The following is a 23,890-nucleotide window of genomic DNA, read 5'->3' on the forward strand; positions in this document are numbered from 1 at the left end:
TTGGAATCAATACCGTTTTTATTTTTCAAGTACAGGTTTATATATTTTATTTCGTGATATAGAGTGAGGAATAATAAGAAATGAAAACCCCTTTCCTATTTTCCTTTTTTGATAAGTTTTAAAACATTATATATGATAATTTCTGTATTTGCTATTTGATGAAGTGCACATATATCGCACAAGTTCTTTATAAAATATGATGTAAATATTGTTCTACAATTTTGTCATTTTTTGTTTCCAGCTCGACACCCACCAAACCCCGACGATGAATTTACAGAAACGAAGCCCTCAGGAGGTGATGGGAATACAGGAGCCGCCTCACAAATCACAGTCTCCATGGCAGCCATGCTCATCAGTGTTGTGGTGGCGACCATTTTCGTATGAAGAGAAAATCTATGTGATAAATAAATTGTACTTGTCACCATCAGTTGATGTAGAAACAAACAACTGTAATGGAAGTCTAAGAAAGATAACTTTTGCTACAATGTTCACCCTTGAAAAGAAATTGAGCTCTGGTATTCAAAGGGGAATAACTCTATCATTAAAGGTTTTCCTCCTTAAAATAAAGATTGTACGTTTCTTCAAAGGACAGTTACAGGTTTCCATGGAGTAAGAGGATATGTTCTCAGTAATTTGTAAAAACAAGGAAAATATTTCAAAACTTTTTGTTTATTCACTTTTTGTAAAGATATTCAGGACATTACTCAAGGATAAAAAATACATTAAATAGAAATTAACAAATCCTTGTGTTGGAATTAGGTATCTGAAGCATCAAGAAGTAGTTGAAGATAATATGTGATATTTTACAGGTTTGTGGTACGATATAGGCTACGCAGACAAAAATCAAATCATGAATAAAGTGCTATTTATTGTTTTGAAACGCATTTAAATGTCCATAGTGTGTTGAACATTACCAAAAAAGAAGATATATGATAGAAATAGATAAATGTTTTATTTACGTCATGTTGTCCCCAGGATGAGCGATTGATATGTGTTGAAATGTAATGTGTTATTTAGATCAGTTATGTCCTTTAAGATAAATGATAAAATTAGTTTCTCTTTGTCATATAATTTCAATTTTAAGAAAAAATTTTTTTTAAATAATTGACACATGATTTATTAAAGATGCTCCACCGCTGACAAATGGTATTTTTTCATTATAAAAAACAGGAGCAGACGATTGAGTATTTTTCTTCAGTTACAAAAGTTACTTACTTTACACCATTACCACCATTGAAAAGTTTGAGCTTCTAATTTTACTTCAAGTTAAAATATGAAAAATAATTAATTGCATCCCGAAAAAATTCTGTGACACTATATCCTATATTGAATGAAGTACTGATTGCGCATGCACCAAAGGCGAAATAAATTATTTTATATTATTTTTTGTGTTAATTAGGCATATATATACAAGATTAAACACCAATTATTGTTCAAATGATTAACACCAATTATTGTTCAAATGATTAACATCATTTATGCTCTGCCGGCGGTGGAGAATCTTTAATCAATCTTCACCAAATTTTTTTTAAATTGTGTTTTACAGATTTTTTAAGGGAAAAATCCAGATTTATTCCAGTTTTGGCAATAATTTTATAGGTCAAATAAATCCTATCGTATTTCAATTTTTTTATCATTTGTTTTTATATATAAATTTTGTATATATCATGCACTGCATGTGTGTTCTGTTGATATGTAAAGAATTTAGATATTACTAAAGTTACAGAAGTTGTGGACACACATTTACTGCTGTGTAAAACCCTCCTGTTTTACTGTGTATAAGAGACGAGGAGATAAATGTATGTGTACAAGATGTATTGTGTCCTTTGTACATTTCCATTATCATACGTTGATCTGAATTACGATTTATATATTTTTTAATCGGTACATAATATTGAGCAGTGTTTTTAGTTATGAAACATATGTAATATGACTTTAATATTGAATTGTTATATACCAAAAAATGTGTATTATAAATATGCATAACGTACATTTAAATCATCAAGGACAAACTGAACACTGGGAAATTAAAACAAGTTTTAGATCTATGAAGTTTTGCTTTAATTGAAAAATCGTGAAACAGAATTAAAAGTGGTTTCAGGGTTTTCACAATTTCTGTTAAATTGAAATTGATTTTTATTTGTTTGAACACAGCTAGATGATGTATTTGTTTTTTTAAGATCTATATGCATGTATAGAATCAGTCTGGTTCAACTTCAGGCGTTGGAATTCCCAGTTAGCAGTAAGTTGGTCGTTACAAAAACTAGGTTGTCTTGGCTTTACCGAACCAAAATGAGATACGATTAAAGTTATTGTTGTTCTGATGTTACTTTCGGAGAATCTGAGAGTACGTTAGTTTTTGTCTTGGTGTTCGGACGAGTAGCGAGGAAAGTTGCTGTCTTGGTGTCTATGTATTGTTGCAGTGATTAACCATTGAATGGTGAGATTTTGTTTTATTTGAGAGCTCTAAGCTCAGGATTATTTTGTTTTAGCAAAAAAAACAACTCCATATAAGGAGAAACATAGTACACAAAGTGCCATGGTAATTAATGATATAAGAAATAGGGAAATTCCCTTTTCCATTGATCTCATTTCAAATTTAAACTTTCAAAAATTTATTAAAATTGATATTTTCTCCATACCAAATATTTATTATTTTGACTGCTGTTTCCGTATAATTATATAGATGCCTGCACTTGATCTCCTAATATGGATATTGTATCCTTATATGGTTGTTATATCCTTATATGGATAATGTATCTTTATAAGGACGTTATATCCTTATATGGACGTTGTTTTGAGTATGGTTGATGATGTTGAAAGCAACACTAAGATGATCTGTGATCCTATTATAATTAGTGATTAATTAGAATGATGTAATTAACAATTTATTGTAGTTTGATGTTCCATCTGTCGTTTATTGAGTCTGAGGCTCGCTATTGTGTGGCATGGATGGAGTGTTAGGTGTCACATGGAGGTAGATGACAGAGGAAAATACGTTAAATCTGTTGTGCACACAGATTCTGGCGATTTATGTGTTGTGCATGTTCACTTACAAAGTTTTGGACCCCAAAACTTTTTTTCTGAACCTTCTCAAGCTTCAATGAATGCTTTAGTCATCCAAAATCAGTTTGAATATAATAGATAATTGACTGTAAATTCAAGTGAGTATTCCAAAAATGTTACAAACCTGAGGTATATGTTATATAAATTAATGGTTTGATTTGATTTGACAGAGATTAAGTTTAAATGTTAATATCATCAAAATAAAAAGATATGGATTTTTTCAGCATTTTTTCCACTTTAATTTAGTCAGATTTTATAAATTGGCATGAGATTGGTTCTATACCTTAGTGTCCAGAACTTTGTAAATGTTTCTGTTTTTCATTGTTATTGTTATTTTGTCTTGATACACATTTTGGTAGATAAATTGTATGATATTAGGGTTGACCTCAAAACTACGAAGGGGTTAGGGGTCACATAAGGTTCAAAGGTGATTGTTGTAATCCAGCACACTTTTACTCAAACTTTAGGGTCAATGCATAGAGGCGGGTGTTGTTACGGGGGCGGGAATTAAAGGTGATGGGGCGGGTCTTAATTGTGATGGGATGGGTTTGCGTGGTTGTGGGATATTTATGAACAATTTGAATATCAGTTAAATGGGGGGGAGGGAGCGGAAAGGGGCAGGGTAAAGAATAAAGGGGCGGGGTCCGTGTCATGTATTATACACGAATGTATATATACTTTTTGTACATATTCATCATTGAATATAAATACATATGAAAGCTTATGTGCAAAAATAGGTCAATTTCTACTACATCATTTTAATGATTGTGTAACCATGGTAACCATACATCATGTAACAAACTCTGTCCATGATTCAGAAAAAAATTATCAGGGGAAAACATCAAAAGACCATATTTTACAATATAATTATGCATTTATGAACTTTTGAAGACGCTTTACTAATAGCATTTTAGTTGTATATTTTAAAGATGCAGTAAAAATTGACCTAGAAAATGAGAGAGAGTGTGTGTTTGTTTATAATGTGATACAAATGTATACAAATAAATCTTGTACCTGTTAACAAAGTTCTAAATTTTAGCATAATCAGTTGATGGTGCATTTGTAAAAGTCCATCCTTTACTGTACTCTTGTGTAATTTCTGATTTGATTGTGTACAATTTTCCATCTTTTCTCGTTGTGGATTCATTTTTTTTTTCTCTGAAAGATTATCAATAAAAAAGTTCCAATTTCAGTTGTTTGGGTATGATTTCAGATATGACAGCTTCTCGTGGTAATTTTACATTGAAGTATGATTTGCTGCAACCAAAGACATGCTTTTAGATTTCAACCATATCATACTCTCATGCTCTAATAAATTGAGTCACGCAACTAATGAATATTCATTAGGTTTCCTGTCCAAGCCACGCCTTCTTACAGATAATAATGATCATTTCAATATTTATCACTTTATTTTGGCATATGAGGTATTCATTTAGCAAAGCAAAACAAAATCTTATCTACAGCTTAGTTTTAAAACATCAAATTAAGTATGTAGGACTGAAAATACTTCACAAGGTTTTGATAATAAGTAAGTAAAATAGATAACATAAACTGGGGCTTTTTGGGGCTTTTTCAGAGAAAGTTAAGAGGATATTTTTAAAATTGCCAGTATTTCACTGTAGTCTTTCCCATGTTGTTGAATTTTTATTTAGAAGGTTGAAACAGAATTCAATAAATTGTTATTCCTGTTATGTAGAAATTGGATGTTTTTTCGCTGTACGTCACGACCTGCTGTATCAAACTCATTGCTTTCTGTGGTCTCTGTTCTAGCTGGCTTGCTTTCCCAACATTGTATACATATCTTATGTACTGCTATCTGTGTCTGTTGCAAATCATTCTGACAATAAATTTCAGTACTTTTTATACTTCTGTTTGTTTTGTTCTTTATAATAACAATAATACACAATGTATGTATAGTAAAATACGGTTTTAACGAATTTCAGTGGACCAATAAAATCACATTGTTATAACATAGTTATACATATATGACATCATAGAGAAGCCTTGATTGGTAGTGAAAATTACGTTATAACTGTATTTGTTGTGTGTTCGTTATAGACATGGTTTACTGTACACTACAGGTACATAGTACATAAAGGATCTTACTAGTAAATGAGTTTTCATTTCACGAGATTCTATGAAAAAAAGTTTGATTTTTTTTTTTTGAGAGAGCCATTGGAGTAAAAAAGAAAACTTTTTTTAAGGTGAATTTCATAAAATATCGTGAAATGAACCCATATTTAAAATACATATAACTACAATGAATCACATGTACATTTCCAAGAATCTCCAACTCTTTTAAGTATGTGATACTATATGTGGTAATTATACAATCTTACCCGATGTTTCCTGTCTGAGCACATGTCGTTGTTTATCGACGTCCAGTCATGCATGGTCAGGCCACAAGGAATTTCCAGTTAATGAAAATTTTACAGGTCTATGTATTACACTAGCGACATATGCAAGATATTACATGAGCAAAGTCACTGGATATCAGGAGGTTTATATAATATATAGGTTATTTACAGTACTAGTACAAACAGTTTTAGTTATTATAATTGATCTGTAATCACTACAGTAGAAATTGATCAATACACAGGGGATGCATATGTGGGTACATGGGCTTACCTTTAAGGAGCGACTTATAAACTGAAAATAAATCGTGAAGAAAGGCCTTTACGACTTATAATCAGATGCGAATTATTATTCAGAAATCCAGAAATACGGTAATTAAGACATCAATTAAGACTGACTAGTCATACAAACCCAGATTCACGCAACTAGTTATCCCATGTAAACATCTTTCTGATGAAGACCCAGCATCATGTGACTTTATGAGCAGGGTTGGGGAAATGTACTCCTTTGCTTGTCCAGACAAGTGGATTGGGCCGTCGGACTGACAGCACATTTGCCTGGTGGATGCTGATTATGACCTGAACTCATTTATCGCTAGATAGATATTGGCATTCAACTGAATACAGCTAAAACAACATATATACAGTCACATATGCTTCATTATCTGGAAATTAATCAAGTATATCGTGAAGTAAGCATTGTATTACTGATATAGTTGCTTTTATAACCTGTATTCCGTGATTATGGAAACGATAACCAGTAAGAAAACATGTATATTACTGTTAGAAATTGACAGATGTACAAACAATTCAAACCACGATTAATGTCAAATACGAGATTGGAAACTTTTCTTCCACAATAATTAATAGCTACATGTATATAGTAATTCAGAATGGCAGAGTGTATCAAATTAACAGTTTTATCTACCTGGCAGAGTGTATCAAATTAACAGTTTTATTTACCTGGGTACACAGACCACCTTTGCTGCTGTTCTATTTCATAAATATTGATAAATTTGCACACCAATAAACAAACCTGTAATCCATCAGAACTATTGTTAAAAAGAAACCAACTATAGTACCATACTCGCCATAATTAGCGCCTGGAGCGATTAAAAGATTATAGCGAAGGGAAAGGGGCTAGTTCATGTAATATGGGATACAATGTTGATGTTATAAATTAGTATCACAGTTTTAAAACATTTTAAATCCATAGGATGGGAGGGGAGCATTTAACTTCCAAATCCTCCAGAAGTCGGGAGGGGCACTAATTACGGCGAATACAGTAAATGATATAAACAGAAAAGATGGCTGCATCCGTAACAACATGTGATGTCTGTTACAACAGTATTGTTGACTCGAAACAAAGATTCTTCTTCAAGATCAAATTTGGAGGATTTGAGTGATGAACCAGTTATACCAGGTGAATGCAACCGATGATCCCAATGGTAAATAAAGGTCCGTTTTTTATACCTGGGACCGGGGATGATCGTAACCAAGCATCACGTCAGTATCAAGTAAACATATACAAGAAAATAGCTTTTTTTTTCCAATTAATATTTATTTTATTTACGAAGTGAAATACGTTTAAAAATTTCATTCAATTTACATTGTCTTTAATATTTATTATCATCATTGTATGTAAGTATACAAATCAAAAATATTTCCCCACTGTCACAGTATATTGGAGGCACTTGTATGCATGTAATAATTTAATTGTTGCTCAAACATCCTCCCCATACAACAGATTGAGATAAATCTATATACACTGGCTTTCTATAGCAAGTGTTGGTCTCCTTGGTTACATGATGTATATACATTTCAAACTTTTCTAACTTTCCCTTCATGCTTCAGCTTATATCATAAGACACGAGATGAGTTTGCACAGCATTTTTCTATCATAATATCGCTCACAATGGATTTTTCTCTGGTGTAATTATTATCTTTTTCTCCATCAGATTTCCCTCCCAGTTTCCCATATGCTGTTCATATAATTTCCATGGCAATTGTCCTTAATAAGACACATTAGACATTGTCCAATGAATTCAGTCAACAGCATTGTTCATTTACCATCTAAGAGACTTCTGTTAAATCTGTGGTCCATACCACTCAAACTTGAATTCCAGAGGTTAGGGTTACAAGGCTACAGCTGACAACATGAAGACATACTTGAGACTTTTTAATATACAACTGACATGTCTGTATAACTTCAGTTACATTTATGAACCAATGAACTAAATATTCTATACACATCACACTCTCATCCTTAGTATGAAGTCTGGTAGAGAATGTCTGGAGATATCTTTAATGTGGTAGAGAATGTTTATGTACTGTCTCTACTCTTGTCCTTTTGTTGCTCTGTTTTACATCGTTGGCGTATTTGCTGTCCAGAGAAGCCTAGATGAAGGTGATTTTGTTGGCGTAATAGCTGTCTACAGAAGCCTAGATGAAGGTGATTTTGTTGGTGTATTTGCTGTCTAGAAAAACCTAGATGAAGGTAATTTTGGTGTGAGCCTGGTTGACCTGCCACACATTCAGCTCCTCATATTCCTCAATACAAGCGTCGACTTGGTCAGGTTTAAATCCTTTGGATGTGCACTGTTCCATAACATCGGTCACCTTCACCGTACGAGCACCTTTACCTGGCACCATTTCTCGGATAAGGTTGAAGATGCGGTCCGTTACATTTTGTGCCCTGAAAATATAAGTGTGAAAAAAAGTTGAAATCAATCTACATCAAAACGCAGTTATTGGGCAATGTTAAATCGTATATCCCCACCTTCTGTCTGCTCCATTCAAGTAAACATGAGGTATTATAAATCTTTCAAGAAATAATAATAAAATAATTTCAAGAACAAAGATACACTATACCAGGGTTTTCATTATCAGGCGGTACTCGGTACTTTTTGCTATTAAACCTGCCGTCTGATTTGGGCTAAATTACATTCCATAGCATAGAGAAAGTATAGAAAAGTACCCCCTGAAATTGCAATAGTTTCGCCTCTTCTGAAAGATAATGTAACCCCTGCTATACACTATTGAGTTCAAATGGTGCATCATTTGCTTTGTTTTGATTTTCTTCTTTGAGTATATTGATAAACATTTGTCTATTGTACTCTTCACATTAATATATATGAGATCTACTGACCGTGAATGAACTTCGTGTGCTGGGTTCAGTGTATCCTTGGACATTTCTGTGAGTCTCATGGCCTCATTAACATCCTCTTTCTCCACAGCATCAGCCAGTCTTAACCGGGCCTGTAGAATGTATGTTAAAACATTTAATAATGTAATTACGATGTGAAATTAATATTCACACAAGAAATATGATAACCAAATCATGTAATTTCTTCTGACACTGTTATAAACATGAAGTATTCTGTATTTGAATATTATAGAGTTATCCGCACTTGAGGGTAGGTCTTGATTGCGACGTCTTGTTTGCTAGCCTTACTTCATACGTTTCAGAGAAAAGGACATGAATTTCACTCACAAAATAATGACGTCACCATGGATACCTACCCGCAAGGGAGGTAACTCTGTAATGTTTAAAGACGAAATAGTAATAACACTATTAATTGCTTATGCAACAGTCTTTACCTTCTTATTAATTTCATGATTTACTTGTTATGATTTCCAATAATGCGTAATATCATTATCTGAATATTATAGAAACATGCGAGCTGTAAAAAGGATTCATATAATGTACTGTATTTTACCCAATAAGCCCACATGTCTCAACAAGGGCCCCCTCCCCTTTTTGAGGCCTCATTTTAATTTCCCTGTATAGGTTTGTAATATTTTGGTCTCATTAATTACCTTTTCATTTTTTACCTTTTCATTTTTTTCAAATGCCCTGAGCGCTTATTGGGTCGAATACAATACATTTGTAGTTCTAAGTTACTCTACACGGTAATCCTCAGCTTCCTATAATCTAGAGATATGAGAATTACTCTAAAGAAATGTAGTACTGTATAACATTAAAGATGCTCCACCGCTGACAATTGGTATTTTTTCACTATCAAAAACAGCAGCAGACGATTTAGTACTCTTTACACCATTACCACCATTGAAAAGTTTGAGCTTCCACTTTTACTTCAAATTGAAAGTGCAAAAAATAATTAATTGCATCCCGAAAAAAAGCTGTGGCACTATATCCTATATGGAATGAAGTACTGATTACGCATGCACTAAAGACAAAACAAATTATCTTATATTACTTTTTGTGTTAAATAGACATATTTATACAAGATTAAACACCAATTATTGTTCTAATGATGAATGCCATTTTTGCTCTGTCAGCGGTAGAGCATCTTGTATTTGTGTGTACTTTCTTTCGTGGTTTTGAGCTTTGATATAATTTTGAGGATATAACTATTTGTGGTTAGCCGATAAAACAATAGTGACAATTACATAAAAACAAAATTGGTTGTTTTTATATTCAAAGCAACCAAGAAAACGATAGAAGTTGCTTCCTAAGTTTCATGTTAAAAAGTACTTATGTTATACAGTATATTCATTAGAAAACTCAAATTCTATATAAATACTAACAAGTGCTGTAGAAAGACGAAGGATGGCGAGAAGAGTACGAGCGGAGGTGAAGGTCGTGTCTTTGCTGTTTCTCGACTCCTTTCTCATCTCTACATAAGCTCCTGTGATGTATTCTGCCAGACCCTCGGGAATCACGGGCTGTTTCTTCTTACAGAGGGCTATGTATCTCCTGCAATATATGTATACATGTTTTAATAAATTTATCAATTTACATAAAGACTGGATCTATTACACAAATTCCACTATCTGATCTATATTTTTAAAGTAAAGTCATTTTAAAGTCATTTTGTTTTATTTTCATGCATTGATGGCATCCTTGAAGCTCAGATTGGAAATCACATTCCAACTGATCACATATTTTCAAAATTGTTATTTATAACACTTAACTAATTTTCACAAGGTTAAATCTTTTTACATATTATTTGTCAGATGCTGACTAAATCAATTGCAATAGCTTGCTGACAAGTTAATTCATGTGAGCAACAGTGATTGGGAGCTTTGCAGTACGAGTTTCATGTCAAGTGGTGTAAACAATGTTGATAGATTGTTTTAGGTAGAGTGGTGAAAATATTGGTGTGGTTAACGTACCTCATGAGTTTCATGTCAAGTGGTGTAAACGTTGTTGGAGGTTGGATGTTATGCTGGTGTACATAGGTGATATGCTGGGCGAGTCTCAGATCATTGTCCCGATCGGGTTTATCCTGCATCAACCACAGAAGGTCGAACCTGGACAGCAGGGCTGCGGGCAACTGGATGTTCTGTTCTATTGTCTTTTTAGGGTTGTAACGTCCGTAGGCAGGGTTAGCAGCAGCCAGAATAGACACACGCGCATTTAAACTTGTCATGATGCCTGCCTGTAAACATCAACATGTTATATTATTAATAGGTAGGGGTTAAATTTGAGGTCTTTTTACCCTAACAAGCAATTTCCTAGATTTACATTGAAAGAGTCTCTATTAATATAGTTGTATCAAAATAGCTTAAATTCAATAATTCAATTTCATTAAAAAAACTTTAATTAAAATTTTTACACAAACCAGTTATACGATGAGTATTTATTTTGATTATATTGAAAGGTATTCAGCTTTCACTCCGCTAAAATTAATCTTTGCAAGCATGTCTTGTATTAATACAAACCAGTTATACAGCGAGTATTTACTTTATCATATAACGACATAAGACAATTAACCAGTAGGTTACCTTGGCAATAGAGATAGTCTGCTGTTCCATAACCTCGTGGATGGCCGTCCTGTCCGTGTCCATCATCTTATCAAACTCGTCAATACAACACACCCCCTGGTCAGCCAATACCAACGCCCCTCCCTCTAATGTCATCTCATTAGTGATAGGGTCCTTAATTACAGCCGCCGTCAAACCCACGCCCGACGAACCACGACCAGTCGTATACTGACCTAAAATAAGGGGAAAGGTATAAAATAATTTTAAAAAGAAAATTCATGAATGAAAGGAAAAGTGACGCTAACTATGCAAATGTTGAATATTGCCTAATTTTTGTTTGTAGAAATGGTAGGTACATTTACTCAGAAAATCCATTCAATTCAAATTTTGTTGTTGGTCACGAAAATAAACTAAATACTCTAAAAGACATTCATAAAACAAAGACATTTTAATTTTGGAACATGTGCTCAGTGATATTGAAATATAGAATTTGTATTCCTTATCAATCAAAATTTCATTAACAATATATGTTTTGAATAAGGTCCTAATATTGAAATGGCCTGTATATTACCCTTATATTCAAAAGGTTTGTTCCTTGAATCAAAATTAAACAAGGAGCCGCAAAGCTTGGCATTATCCCCCGCGCCCAGTTGTGTATGAAAGCTCAAACATAAAATAAATGAAGCTCATTGTAACTAAGAGTTTAAATCTTGATATTGTCATCCATGTAGGTTTAACTATTTGAACAGAGCTTAGTATTGTCCTTGAATAAATTCATACAACAATATATCCGCTCTCCAGTAACATGACATTTAAAAGAATAATTCAAAAGATCATGTACAGAAAGTTTCGTGTAGCCAAGTAGAACGGTTTTTGAGTTATAGCCTGAAATAGAAAGGAAACTTTAATAATATGGTATTTTTAAATAAGTTTCCATGGTAACAGAAAAAGTATTGAAAATGAAAGATTTCCATTAGCAAAAGGCACAACTAGAGCACTAGCCTAACATGTACAGAAAGTTTCGTGTAGCCAAGTTGAACGGTTTTTGAATTATAGCCTGAAATAGAAAGGAAACTTTAATAATATGGTATTTTTAAATAAGTTTCCATAGTAACAGAAAAAGTATCGAAAATGAAAGGTTCCCATTAGCAAAAGGCACAACTAGAGCACTAGCCTAACATGTACAGAAAGTTTCGTGTAGCCAAGTTGAATGGTTTTCGATTATAGCCCGGAATAGAAAGGAAACTTTAATAATATGGTATTTTTTAATAAATTTCCATGGTAACAGAAAAAGTATTGAAAATGGAAGGTTCCCATTAGAAAAAGGCACAACTAGAGCACTAGCCTAACATGTACAGAAAGTTTCGTGTAGCCAAGTTGAACGGTTTTCGAGTTATAGCCCGGAATAGAAAGGAAACTTTAATAATATGGTATTTTTGAATAAGTTTCCATGGTAACAGAAAAAGTATCTTAAATGAAAGGTTCCCATTAGCAAAAGGCACAACTAGAGCACTAGCCTAACATGTACAGAAAGTTTCGTGTAGCCAAGTTGAACGGTTTAGGAGTTATAGCCCGGAAACGATACTCGGACGGACGGACGGACGGACGGACGGACGGACGGACGGACGGACGGACGGACAGAGCCCAAATCAATATCCCCCGCAAACGCGTTTCGCGGGGGATAAAAATGCTACATATCTCAGACAAGTTTCTTACATTAAATTGGCTTGCATACTGAGCATTAAAAAATTTCAAATTGCTTCATAAATTGTGACTGACTTTCAAATACCTATAGTTACTATTAAATGAGAAGTCTTATGAGTCATCCATGACCACAGTGAAGTGTAATTTTACTTTATGGGGTAACTTACTGCGAGGAGCGAGTCTGTCGATGTAAGAGAGAAGCTGTGACTTGGCCACTCCAGGGTCACCCATCAGACAGATGTTTATATTTCCTACAAAAATCAAAATAAATTACATCAAGCAAATATCACACTTATACTCCCATATTTTAACAAACTTCAGTGAATTTAACATCAGCTGATCAAAGAACAAATGAAGTAAATGTTTTAAAATTACCAATTTTTACAACTATTTGCATGATACAATATCAAACTTACTACAGTGGAACCTCCCAAAACCGAACCTTCTCAAAACCGATCACCTCTAGAAACCGAACATGGATGTTATGTACGGAATGAATTCCTCTTTATTAATAGTATATAAAACTTCCCAAAACCGATCCCTCCCAATTCCAAATACCGGACCGATTTTGAGATCGGAATAGTCAAATGTAAATAAAATACACTTCTGAAAACCGGCCTTACCTGAGCGACAACGATAGATTGTATTGAGGTCTGATCAACCGACTGTGAAATACACACATACCTGTACCATAGTTAATGAATGCCATGTCCTTGGGCATGTATACCGATGGGAAGGCTATAGGTACACAGTAATTATACCCGAGATGGTGGTGTAATTATTTAATCATGCCTATTGTTTAGATATCTAACGAAGGTCTACCATGTGCACGCGGTTTGTTTACTGTAGGAAAACAAGCAGAGCTAGTAATAAAGAGAAAGTTTCGTATTCAAATCACACTTTTTTTAAAATTACATATGTAGTTGTCGGATAACGTAAATTATCTGTATGAAGAAGCCGAAGCCATGTATTGTTTTAGAAAATGACTATGTCATATAATGATCGTGTAATTAGACCATATAATTTGATTCTTGACGTAACCGGAAGCGATCGGTCGTATGTAGGTTGCAGACGAGAACATCCCAAAGAACATTCACGCAACTAACTAACTAAACTACGTTTATAAGCGGTAACAAAGTCAAGTTTGCTGTAATCCATTCCTTTTAAACGTATGATTCTCTCTTTTATGATAACATTCACATTAACAATCAATATTGGTTGGTTTTAACGAACACTAGGCATACATGCGGTGCACTAATGTAAAAAACGACTTCCGATCGATTAAATCCGGATCGTGATGATCGGTATTCGGTTCACTTCTCCAAACCGAACCCTCTCTAAACCGGCCGAAATTATATGCACCGACCATGATCGGTTTCGGGAGGTTCCACTGTACAAATATTAAGCATTTATTTTGTAGATACCGTCACAATTTTGCCTGTGAACAATTTATTTGGATTATCAATCTGTATTACACTGATCCTGTATCCACTAACCTCTGATTTTCATGCCCCTTGGTGATTTGTCGACACCCCCAACAAGAAGAAGTAAAAGAGCTTTCTTCACATCCTCATGGCCGAAGATTTCGGGAGCAATACTGCTGGCTAATTTATCGTAAAAGTCATCCTCAGCAACTTTTTTGATCTCGTCTTCTGATAATTCTTCTGCTCCTAATTCATCGTCTTCAGTCTTGTTCATCTTAACAATTCTCTGCAATTTAATGACATCTAAACATTTTTATGTTGTTTTTTTAAGTTTTCTTATGAGGACAAACTTTTATTGTATACATATTATAACACTGTTACGACATGTACAAGTGTTGCAAGAAAATAATTCTAACAGTGTAGACATTAAAATTTCTAATATTTCAATAGCAAGTCTGGCAATTTATCAAGACATGTAAAACAAATACTGTCGAAAGATATAGAATTAACAGAAAATACAAGACAACGAAGGAAACAAATATTACTGAATAACAATGCAATAAACCGTCAGCACGCAAAGGAAACAAATATCACTGAATAACAATGCAATAAACCGTCAGCACGCAAAGGAAACAAATATTACTGAATAACAATGCAATAAACCGTAAGCACGCAGTATACATGTATTGTAACGACATGAAAACAGACAAATTAACTAATCAAATTAATTAATGTAGCTATTCAACTAGTTTCTATCTTTATTCTCGTACTTACATGTGCTTCTAAAAACGTCTCCGACAGCAGTCCCTGCTGCATGTCCCTGAAGCCTTGTTTCATCATCGGCAAGAAAACCTGATGTATGGCTAAGGAAACCTCAACATACTATATGGTATATCTAAACAAGATGTTCATACAACAAACTTTATTTATATATGCCTCCCATGCAATAATGCTACTCGGGCAACTTTAGTTTCATCAATATGTTTGTACATGAATATTTGTATGTCCCAAATAATTCCACTGTCACAGTATGTGTGCAATCTGGAAGAATTAGAGTTTATCTTATTTGTAATTGGTTTTTAAGATGAGATAAGTAATTAGGGTAACATTACATGCCCCCCCTATTGCAGGGATCACTACAGGGTCCCTCTATTTCAGGGAACACTATAGGGTCCCCCTATTTCAGGGAACACTAAAGGGTCACCCTATTGAAACTGTAGTTTCGTTAATATCTTTGTACATGAATATTTTTTTTTGCAAATAATTCCACTGTTACAGTATGCGTGCAATCTGGAAGAGTTACAGTTTATCTGATTTGTAATAATTGGTTTTAAAGACGAGATGAAGTAACGTGGGTAACACTTCTTGGCCCCCCTAATGAAGGGTTATAATGATCAGTAAAAGGATACACCCGATATACTGACGTGGTCCCCTGGCTGGGCGAGGCGGGTCATTTCTCCACGACATAGAACGGTCATACCTCGAGGGATGTTCCCGACGGGCACTTGGTCACTCTGAAATCATGATTTTCATAGATAAAAACAATATACACAACATTTGATGAAATCTTCTATTTTGACATACATTCAAACATACAGGGTTTGCATTGATACCATCCTCATAGCTTTTTTCATCACAGAAAATGAAAAGGACTTCATATTTTTTTTAAACTCATATTCCAGTTACATAAGGAGACCCATTTTATCAGAGAAGGACTTCATTTATGGAATACACAACGCAAACCCTTGAGACTCTAAAGCATCAACATCTTATTGAAATATTTTGAAATATTGTATTAATTCATTCAATTGTACTATAAACTTCCACAGCATCAGCTGACCTCATAAAGTCAAATACCTTTTGAAACCAAACCCTGTTCATTGTTTACAAATTCTTTGCAGGAAATAATATGAAGCTAACATTTAACCATTATTGAAATAGAACTCGAATTGGCCTATAACTACAGGAGATGAATCCTTACGACTTACATGTTCTTGAATTTTAACTTCTTGGAATTTGACGAACTTTGAGCCTCTGGTCTGGAGATAAAGGCGACCTCCTGACCGGTTGGTTGTACAGTCCTGACTGGGACACATGATCAAAGGCATGAACGATGGCGAGTTGATAGGCTGATAGGTCTCGTTACCACAGGTATCACAGGTGTAGGTGGCCACAGACAGCATCGGTTTGACCTCTGTTGCCCTGGTAACAATGCCCTTGACACATACCAGTTTCCCTATACTGTCAGCCTTGACATCACGGATGGCTGAGTGCTTTTGTCCAGACTGAGACTTGAAGTAAAGTTCACTGGTCAAAAAAAGAAACAAAATAAACTGTATAAAACAGAGAAACTTACTTGATCATCATAAACCATTTAGGAATCTGCTGCACAAAATGTTATGTGGCTAGGTCATTCCTAGTGCAAGTGAAATATCCAACAAAGATGAAATGAATCGTAAATGGTTCTTTCAAGCGGAAAAAGATATCTCAATTTGAATGCAAGATTTTGGCTGATCTATACATTTGCTTGTGGATTGTATATATGCCAGGCTCAAGTTTTGCTTGAGGGTTGAGATATCTTTTTCGGTGATAAATCTACGTGCGTATCCCGAGTCCTGGACTCACAGAATTTTAAAAGGACCCATGAAATTTCTGGGAATGGGTATCTATAACACTGTGGGACCCATTGTTTTCACAAAAACCATTGAAAAGGCCCCACGAAAAATAATCGTAGATTGAACTCTGCTTTTTCTTACCCCTGACAGGGATTTCCGCAATTTTACCAATGTGAGATTTTTCATTCTCACCCTAGGGTAAAGAAAAGCTACACAAGATCTTCGCATGAGCTTATATACCTGGTAAGAGAAAAATAATCATTCGCCCTCTTTGGGGCGAGACGGGAGATCTCAACCCTCGGGATATGAATCTGACCCTCGAGTTGAGATTCTCATGTCTTACCCCAAAGGGATGAAAGATTCTATTAGTCCACTAAATGTATCTTTTAATCATTTTTCAACCACCAACAATGAAATTTACTTTGTTTTAAAGAATTTTATCACTTCATCACCACAGAAATGTGTGTTATGTGTCACAATTTTCCTGTTGGACTCTCCAAAATTTTGAGAACTCGCAATATCTCTTTGTACTGGGTGGGACTCATCAAAAGTTGAAAATTCATGTTCAGCCCCCAGGATCAGGACTTCAGTATAACCTTAGCCAATAAAATATGATGTAGCATTTTGTAATGCCATTTTGAGCTACTATATTGCAGGCATTTGCAGCAATGCCAACTAATGTTCTGAATAACGGTGCATTGGTTCTTTTTCACAGATATTTTTATGTGGGAAAAATGTACAGATCAGACATCTCCGACCTTTACTTACAATCTTCTCATCAGCTCTTTTGGGTATTTGTTCTTTGGGTCACGCGTAATCTCTGCTCCGTCCGGGTGATTCCTCTGTTCCATCAGAAGTCTATGTTCAATATACACATCCAAGGCATCTTTGTTCACCACCTGGCAAAGGTATCACATTAATATCAAATACTGTAATTAGAGATTGTGTAAAAAGTAAGAAAACTTTGATGGTTTATTAGAGATTGTGTAAAAAGTAAGAAAACTTTGATGGTTTATTAGAGATTGTGTAAAAAGTAAGAAAACTTTGATGGTTAATTAGAGATTGTGTAAAAAGTAAGAAAACTTTGATGGTTTATTAGAGATTGTGTAAAAAGTAAGAAAACTTTGATGGTTTATTAGAGATTGTGTAAAAAGTAAGAAAACTTTGATGGTATAAAGTTTTGCAATGATTACAGTGGGATTTCATTAAATGTAACTTTCCTGGTATGTGTACAGGGTAGGAAAGCATTAAATGTAACTTTCCTGGTATGGGTACGGGGTAGGAAAGCATTAAATGTAACTTTCCTGGTATGGGTACGGGGTAGGAAAGCATTAAATGTAACTTTCCTGGTATGGGTACAGGGTAGGAAAGCATTAAATGTAACTTTCCTGGTATGGGTACAGGGTAGGAAAGCAACAATCATGTCTTATGTCTTATGTTAATCTCTTTATTCTAATTATTTATTAGCCTCTCATATTTTTTAGATCTATTGGTCAGCCCTGTTACGTGTCCATCCTAACCTTGGTATAAATCACCATTCCATACATATATATGTGTTTCCACAAGCTTGTCTTTTCTCACCTCTCTCTCCTTGTAGTCCGGTAGAAGTTCTTGCACTGCGTCACTAAATATATTAATGTATCGTCGAGTGTTGTCCACAATTGCCTCCCCTAGATCAGGATCATATTCTGTGATGTCATCAATATCGATGGTCAAACCAACCTGCTCTCTGTGAGCAATTTTAACCTGTTCAAAATGAAAAACCTTTAGCATGAGATATTCAAAAACAAGCATAACAAGAGGCCCAGAGGGCCTGTATCGCTCACCTGGTTTGTAATGCCAAGTAATGTTCTGAATACAGGTTCATTGTTTCTTTTCTGAAGGAATTATAATATTATCCTCTAAATCCCCTATTGGGCCCCACCCCTCCTGCCCCCAGGGGGTCAGAGCCAAAATTTATACAAGTTCTGTTCCCCTTCCCCCAAGGATGTTTATGGCCAAGTTTGGTCACAAACCAAGCAAAACTCTAGGACAAGTAGCGATTTATAGGATTTACCTCTATTTCCCCTATTGGACCCCACCTGTTCTGCCCCCGGGGGCCAGAGCCAAAATTTATACAAGTTCTGTTCCCCTTCCAAAAAGGATGTTTGTGGCCAAATTTGGTTACATTCCATGCAGAACTCTATGACTAGTAGCGATTTAAAGGATTTACCTCTATTTCCCCTATTGGGCCCACCCCTCCTGCCCCCGGGGGACCAGAGCCAAAATTTATACAATTTCTGTTCCCCTTCCCCCAAGGATGTTTGTGGCCAAATTTGGTTACATTCCATTCAGAACTCTATGACTAGTAGCGATTTAAAGGATTTATCTCTATTTCCCCTATTGGGCCCCGCCCCTCCTGCCCCCGGGGGACCAGAGCCAAAATTTATACAAGTTCTGTTCCCCTTCCCCAAAGGATGTTTGTGGCCAAATTTGGTTACATTCCATTCAGAACTCTATGACTAGTAGCGATTTAAAGGATTTATCTCTATTTCCCCTATTGGGCCCCGCCCCTCTTGCCCCTGGGGGGTCAGAGCCAAAATTTATACAAGTTCTGTTCCCCTTCCCCCAAGGATGTTTGTGGCCAAATTTGGTTACATTCCATTCAGAACTCTATGACTAGTAGCGATTTAAAGGATTTATCTCTATTTCCCCTATTGGGCCCCGCCCCTCCTGCCCCCGGGGGACCAGAGCCAAAATTTATACAATTTCTGTTCCCCTTCCCCAAAGGATGTTTGTGGCCAAATTTGGTTACATTCCATTCAGAACTCTATGACTAGTAGCGATTTAAAGGATTTATCTCTATTTCCCCTATTGGGCCCCGCCCCTCTTGCCCCTGGGGGGTCAGAGCCAAAATTTATACAAGTTCTGTTCCCCTTCCCCCAAGGATGTTTGTGGCCAAATTTGGTTACATTCCATTCAGAACTCTATGACTAGTAGCGATTTAAAGGATTTACCTCTATTTCCCCTATTGGGCCCCGCCCCTCCTGCCCCCGGGGGACCAGAGCCAAAATTTATACAATTTCTGTTCCCCTTCCCCAAAGGATGTTTGTGGCCAAATTTGGTTACATTCCATTCAGAACTCTATGACTAGTAGCGATTTAAAGGATTTATCTCTATTTCCCCTATTGGGCCCCGCCCCTCTTGCCCCTGGGGGATTAGAGCCAAAATTTATACAAGTTCTGTTCCCATTCCCCCAAGGATGTTTGTGGCTAATTTTGGTTACAATCCATGCAGAACTCTAGGACAAGTAGCGTTTTAAAGGATTTACCTCTATTTCCCCTATTGGGCCCCGCCCCTCCTGCCCCCGGGGGGTCAGAGCCAAAATTCATACAAGTTCTGTTCCCCTTCCCCCAAGGATGTTTGTGGCCAAATTTGGTTACATTGCATTCAGAACTCTATGACTAGTAGCGATTTAAAGGATTTACCTCTATTTCCCCTATTGGGCCCGCCCCTCCTGCCCAAACGGGGGACCAGAGCCAAAATTTATACAATTTCTGTTCCCCTTCCCCCAAGGATGTTTGTGGCCAAATTTGGTTACATTCCATTCAGAACTCTATGACTAGTAGCGATTTAAAGGATTTATCTCTATTTCCCCTATTGGGCCCCGCCCCTCTTGCCCCTGGGGGATCAGAGCCAAAATTTATACAAGTTCTGTTCCCCTTCCCCCAAGGATGTTTGTGGCTAATTTTGGTTACAATCCATGCAGAACTCTAGGACAAGTAGCGTTTTAAAGGATTTACCTCTATTTCCCCTATTGGGGCCCGCCCCTCCTGCCCCCGGGGGGTCAGAGCCAAAATTTATACAAGTTCTGTTCCCCCTCCCCCAAGGATGTTTGTGGCCAAATTTGGTTACAATCCATGCAGAACTCTAGGACAAGTAGCGATTTATAGGATTTACCTCTATTTCCCCTATTGGGCCCCGCCCCTCCTGCCCCCGGGGGGTCAGAGCCAAAATTTATACAAGTTCTGTTCCCCCTCCCCCAAGGATGCTTGTGGCCAAATTTGGTTACAATCCATGCAGAACTCTATGACTAGTAGCGATTTAAAGGAAATGTTGACGGACAGACGGGACGACGGACGACGGACGCCGCGCCATGACATAAGCTCACCGGCCCTTCGGGCCAGGTGAGCTAAAAATCAAGTATAAAACATGCATTATTAATGACATAGGTAATTACTGAAATTTATTTTATATTGTCGAATTTCTCACCACGCACTGTGCACAAAATTTTTTTGTCCACAGCTGAGTTTCTTCCATAGCAAACACGTTAGTGCTTGAAGGTAAAAAAAAAAATATCAATGATATCAAGCTTATAGAGAATGTAGGATTGAGACAAATACCTACAAATGGACGGCAAATTTGAGCGCAAGTATAGGTATTTATATATATATATATATATATATATACATTTAAAAAGAAAAGAAAGCCATGCTTGCCCAATGTCAGTGACTTATCTATATAGCTAGATATTGGGCATGTACATGTACTTTGACCATTAAATTGCTAGCTGAGCAGGGCATGATAAAAAATAGTGATGATTGACAGATTGAAGCTAAATCTTACCAGTTGTTGTCCATATACAAAATCTTTTCCCCCATCTTCACCATCAACATAAAATTCTCGTAGGAATGTCTTGATTTTCTCTGTAATAAAATATAAACCAATATATATTCAACAGTCGATCATTATGCCCTGCAGTAAATTCAAGTGCAGTAGCTGTGATGACTTAGCTCTAGACAACTGCAGACACAGGATTTCTGATATATTGTCCATCCTTATATTTACCTGTGTTGCAAATTGAAACATCCTGCAGTCAAAATGATAAACTAGAGTCAGGTAAATTTGCTATTTAATTCAGCAACATTTCTAGCATTAACAAATAGTTATTCATTTACCCATTATCATGTGTATGTTTATAATTAGTGTTTGGAATCGGTTGAAAATTCATGGTCAATCATCAGTTTTATTTAACATATCAATGATCGATTAAAATCGATGATTTTTTTCCTTAATGTATAAACAAGTATCATATTTAATTTTCATTCAATGGCTTACGATCGCTAGGCCTCTCTGTGCTGCCGTTTTCATGTCGCTTATTTTTTAAATCATACTCGTCTTAACGTTTATATTACTACGTAGTGCTTATGCACTCTTCAATTCGTCTAGATGCTTAAAATTTGAAATGATGAGTGACAACCACACACAAGGGAATGATTTTAACAAGTCGACTATGATTTTTTTTTGCATGTTTTAGTGATCAGCTAACTTTATACTTTTGTTTATCATGGTGTCGGAAAATTTCGACAAACTTGATTACAGATTTCTTACTTGATTATTTGATCAAACACCTCAAACCTATCATACTCGACGAACTCAATTAATCGGAACACTATTAATTTTTATATGCTCATTTCAATGGTCAGCATCATGATACTTCTCATTTGAAGTCGCGTACTCCAAATATACTTTTTAAACTCAAATTTAAAGATTTCTTTCGAGTAAATTACAAATGATATTTCCCTTGTTTACTGGCTTCTTTTTCACCTCAAATCTTTCTTAACCTTTTTAACTCTTGCAGATCAAGTGATTCATTTTGTTTAAAATTTCATTATAAATAGCAGGTTTTCTGCACATAGTGGCGGACCAATAAGTTTGGGGTCACGTGTTCGAGCCCCACTACTCTCGCCCTAGGCCTGTAAGTGTAACTTACATAAGGAATGATAAAACAAGTTGGTATATTTGTGTTTGCAATGGATTCTGGGGCTTTGATATATTTTCTGCTACAACAGTAGCTAGGGCGGTGGCAGAGTCTGAATGGTTAAAATGTCTCCACATTTTACCACAAGCCCTCCACCTCTGCATTGCGAGTTCAAATCCAATGAGGGGTACTCTGGCTCTCCTCTACAAACAAACCTACCACATCCTTACATAACTCTGGCTGTTAATTTGTTAATTGGACGTTTAATTAATAAAAGCCACATGGTGACGCAATGGATTTAGTTTTAGTTGACATGGGTTGATTCCTGGTCATCACAGCATTGAGTAAACGCTGTCATTATGGTTTGTACATAGTTTTAGTCACCCTGCTGATCATATATTTATTAAGAGTAGGAAAAACTATAAAACTAAAATAACGTGTGATTATCTGTGGCGGTGCCTCCTCCACTATTTTGTTTATAATCAATATGTATGACACTAAATTAATTTCATTCCATTAGTTGTTGATCTAATTTTCAGAAAGAACTGAATTTTCGATAACTACCAAAGGGTCCCCAGAAAAAGTTAATATATTACTATTCCACCCTATTCAAACAGCTCCAGGAATCCATTCACATTCGCGTCCCGTGTGGCGTTTTGGCAGTACAAATAAAATTAGACTCTTAAAAATGAAATGTTGACTGATCGCAACATGTTTACTTATCAAAGATATTACGTTGTTGTTATAGATTCTTATATTTACCTTTATCGGCTTCGTAATCTCGAGGTGGCATCTTTTTGCTTCGTGCGTTGTGATCCTCCTTGTGTTTACAATGCCCACCAAAAACCGCGCGAAATTTCTGACCACGTGAACAAATAACAGGAAGTAATGATAAAATTGGAACCAATATTTTCCTTCAGAATATTGTTTTTCGCCTGTATGCATTTTTTTCATAATATTAGTTTTATATGTCTTTACACCATGATTAATCAGAAAATTAAGTACTTTTTATACTCAATTTGATTTTGTTTCAATCAAAATAAATGCATAACAAATTATTATATTCCGGATTTTCTCTATCGGTTCTTCGTTTAGACATTCCCTAAGGAAAAACAAATAACTTAAAAACTTGTAAAATTTTTAACCAAAGCACCACTAAACTCCGTATATTTATATCGCAATGAATTCTTAGGTTACTTAATTTATTTTCTTTATAAGGTACTGGGCCTAACTCTGACCACAAAATTCTTTTCCGCT

General features: G+C 35.5%; 2 protein-coding genes across 2 annotated transcripts in view; one reads left to right on the forward strand and one right to left on the reverse strand.

Annotated features, from left to right (window-relative positions):
* Window positions 1-4,931, forward strand: part of LOC138307786 (glypican-5-like) — a 106,799-nt gene extending 101,868 nt beyond the window's left edge. The window contains exon 7 of the mRNA XM_069248669.1: window positions 242-4,931. Coding sequence (XP_069104770.1) covers window positions 242-384 — 143 coding nt within the window. The 3' untranslated portion in view covers window positions 385-4,931. The remainder of the gene's footprint in view (window positions 1-241) is intronic.
* Window positions 4,932-7,114: 2,183 nt separating this feature from the next.
* On the reverse strand, window positions 7,115-23,517 carry LOC138307211 (DNA replication licensing factor mcm7-like). The gene is made up of 14 exons (XM_069247846.1): window positions 23,396-23,517; window positions 21,499-21,578; window positions 18,475-18,639; window positions 17,662-17,792; window positions 16,267-16,585; window positions 15,688-15,792; window positions 15,053-15,130; window positions 14,351-14,564; window positions 13,022-13,105; window positions 11,172-11,383; window positions 10,560-10,825; window positions 9,972-10,140; window positions 8,569-8,678; window positions 7,115-8,115 (listed from the first exon to the last, which is right to left on the reverse strand). Exons 1-14 carry the CDS (start codon window positions 23,424-23,426, stop codon window positions 7,908-7,910), a joined length of 2,172 nt encoding a protein of 723 aa, XP_069103947.1. The 5' UTR covers window positions 23,427-23,517; the 3' UTR covers window positions 7,115-7,907.
* Between the last annotated feature and the right edge of the window lie 373 nt (window positions 23,518-23,890).

The sequence above is a fragment of the Argopecten irradians genome, chromosome 14 (assembly GCF_041381155.1).
Source record: "Argopecten irradians isolate NY chromosome 14, Ai_NY, whole genome shotgun sequence".
Classification (NCBI taxonomy): Eukaryota; Metazoa; Mollusca; class Bivalvia; order Pectinida; family Pectinidae; genus Argopecten; species Argopecten irradians.

Coding starts and splice junctions, on each gene's coding strand:
- LOC138307211 (XM_069247846.1), bottom strand. CDS start 23,426: ATGCCACCTCGAGATTACGAAGCCGATAAAG. Junction 17,793..18,474: donor CGGACTACAAGGAGAGAGAG/GTGAGAAAAGAC, acceptor TACCTTTGCCAG/GTGGTGAACAAAGATGCCTT. Junction 8,116..8,568: donor GCACACGAAGTTCATTCACG/GTCAGTAGATCT, acceptor TTATATTTTCAG/GGCACAAAATGTAACGGACC.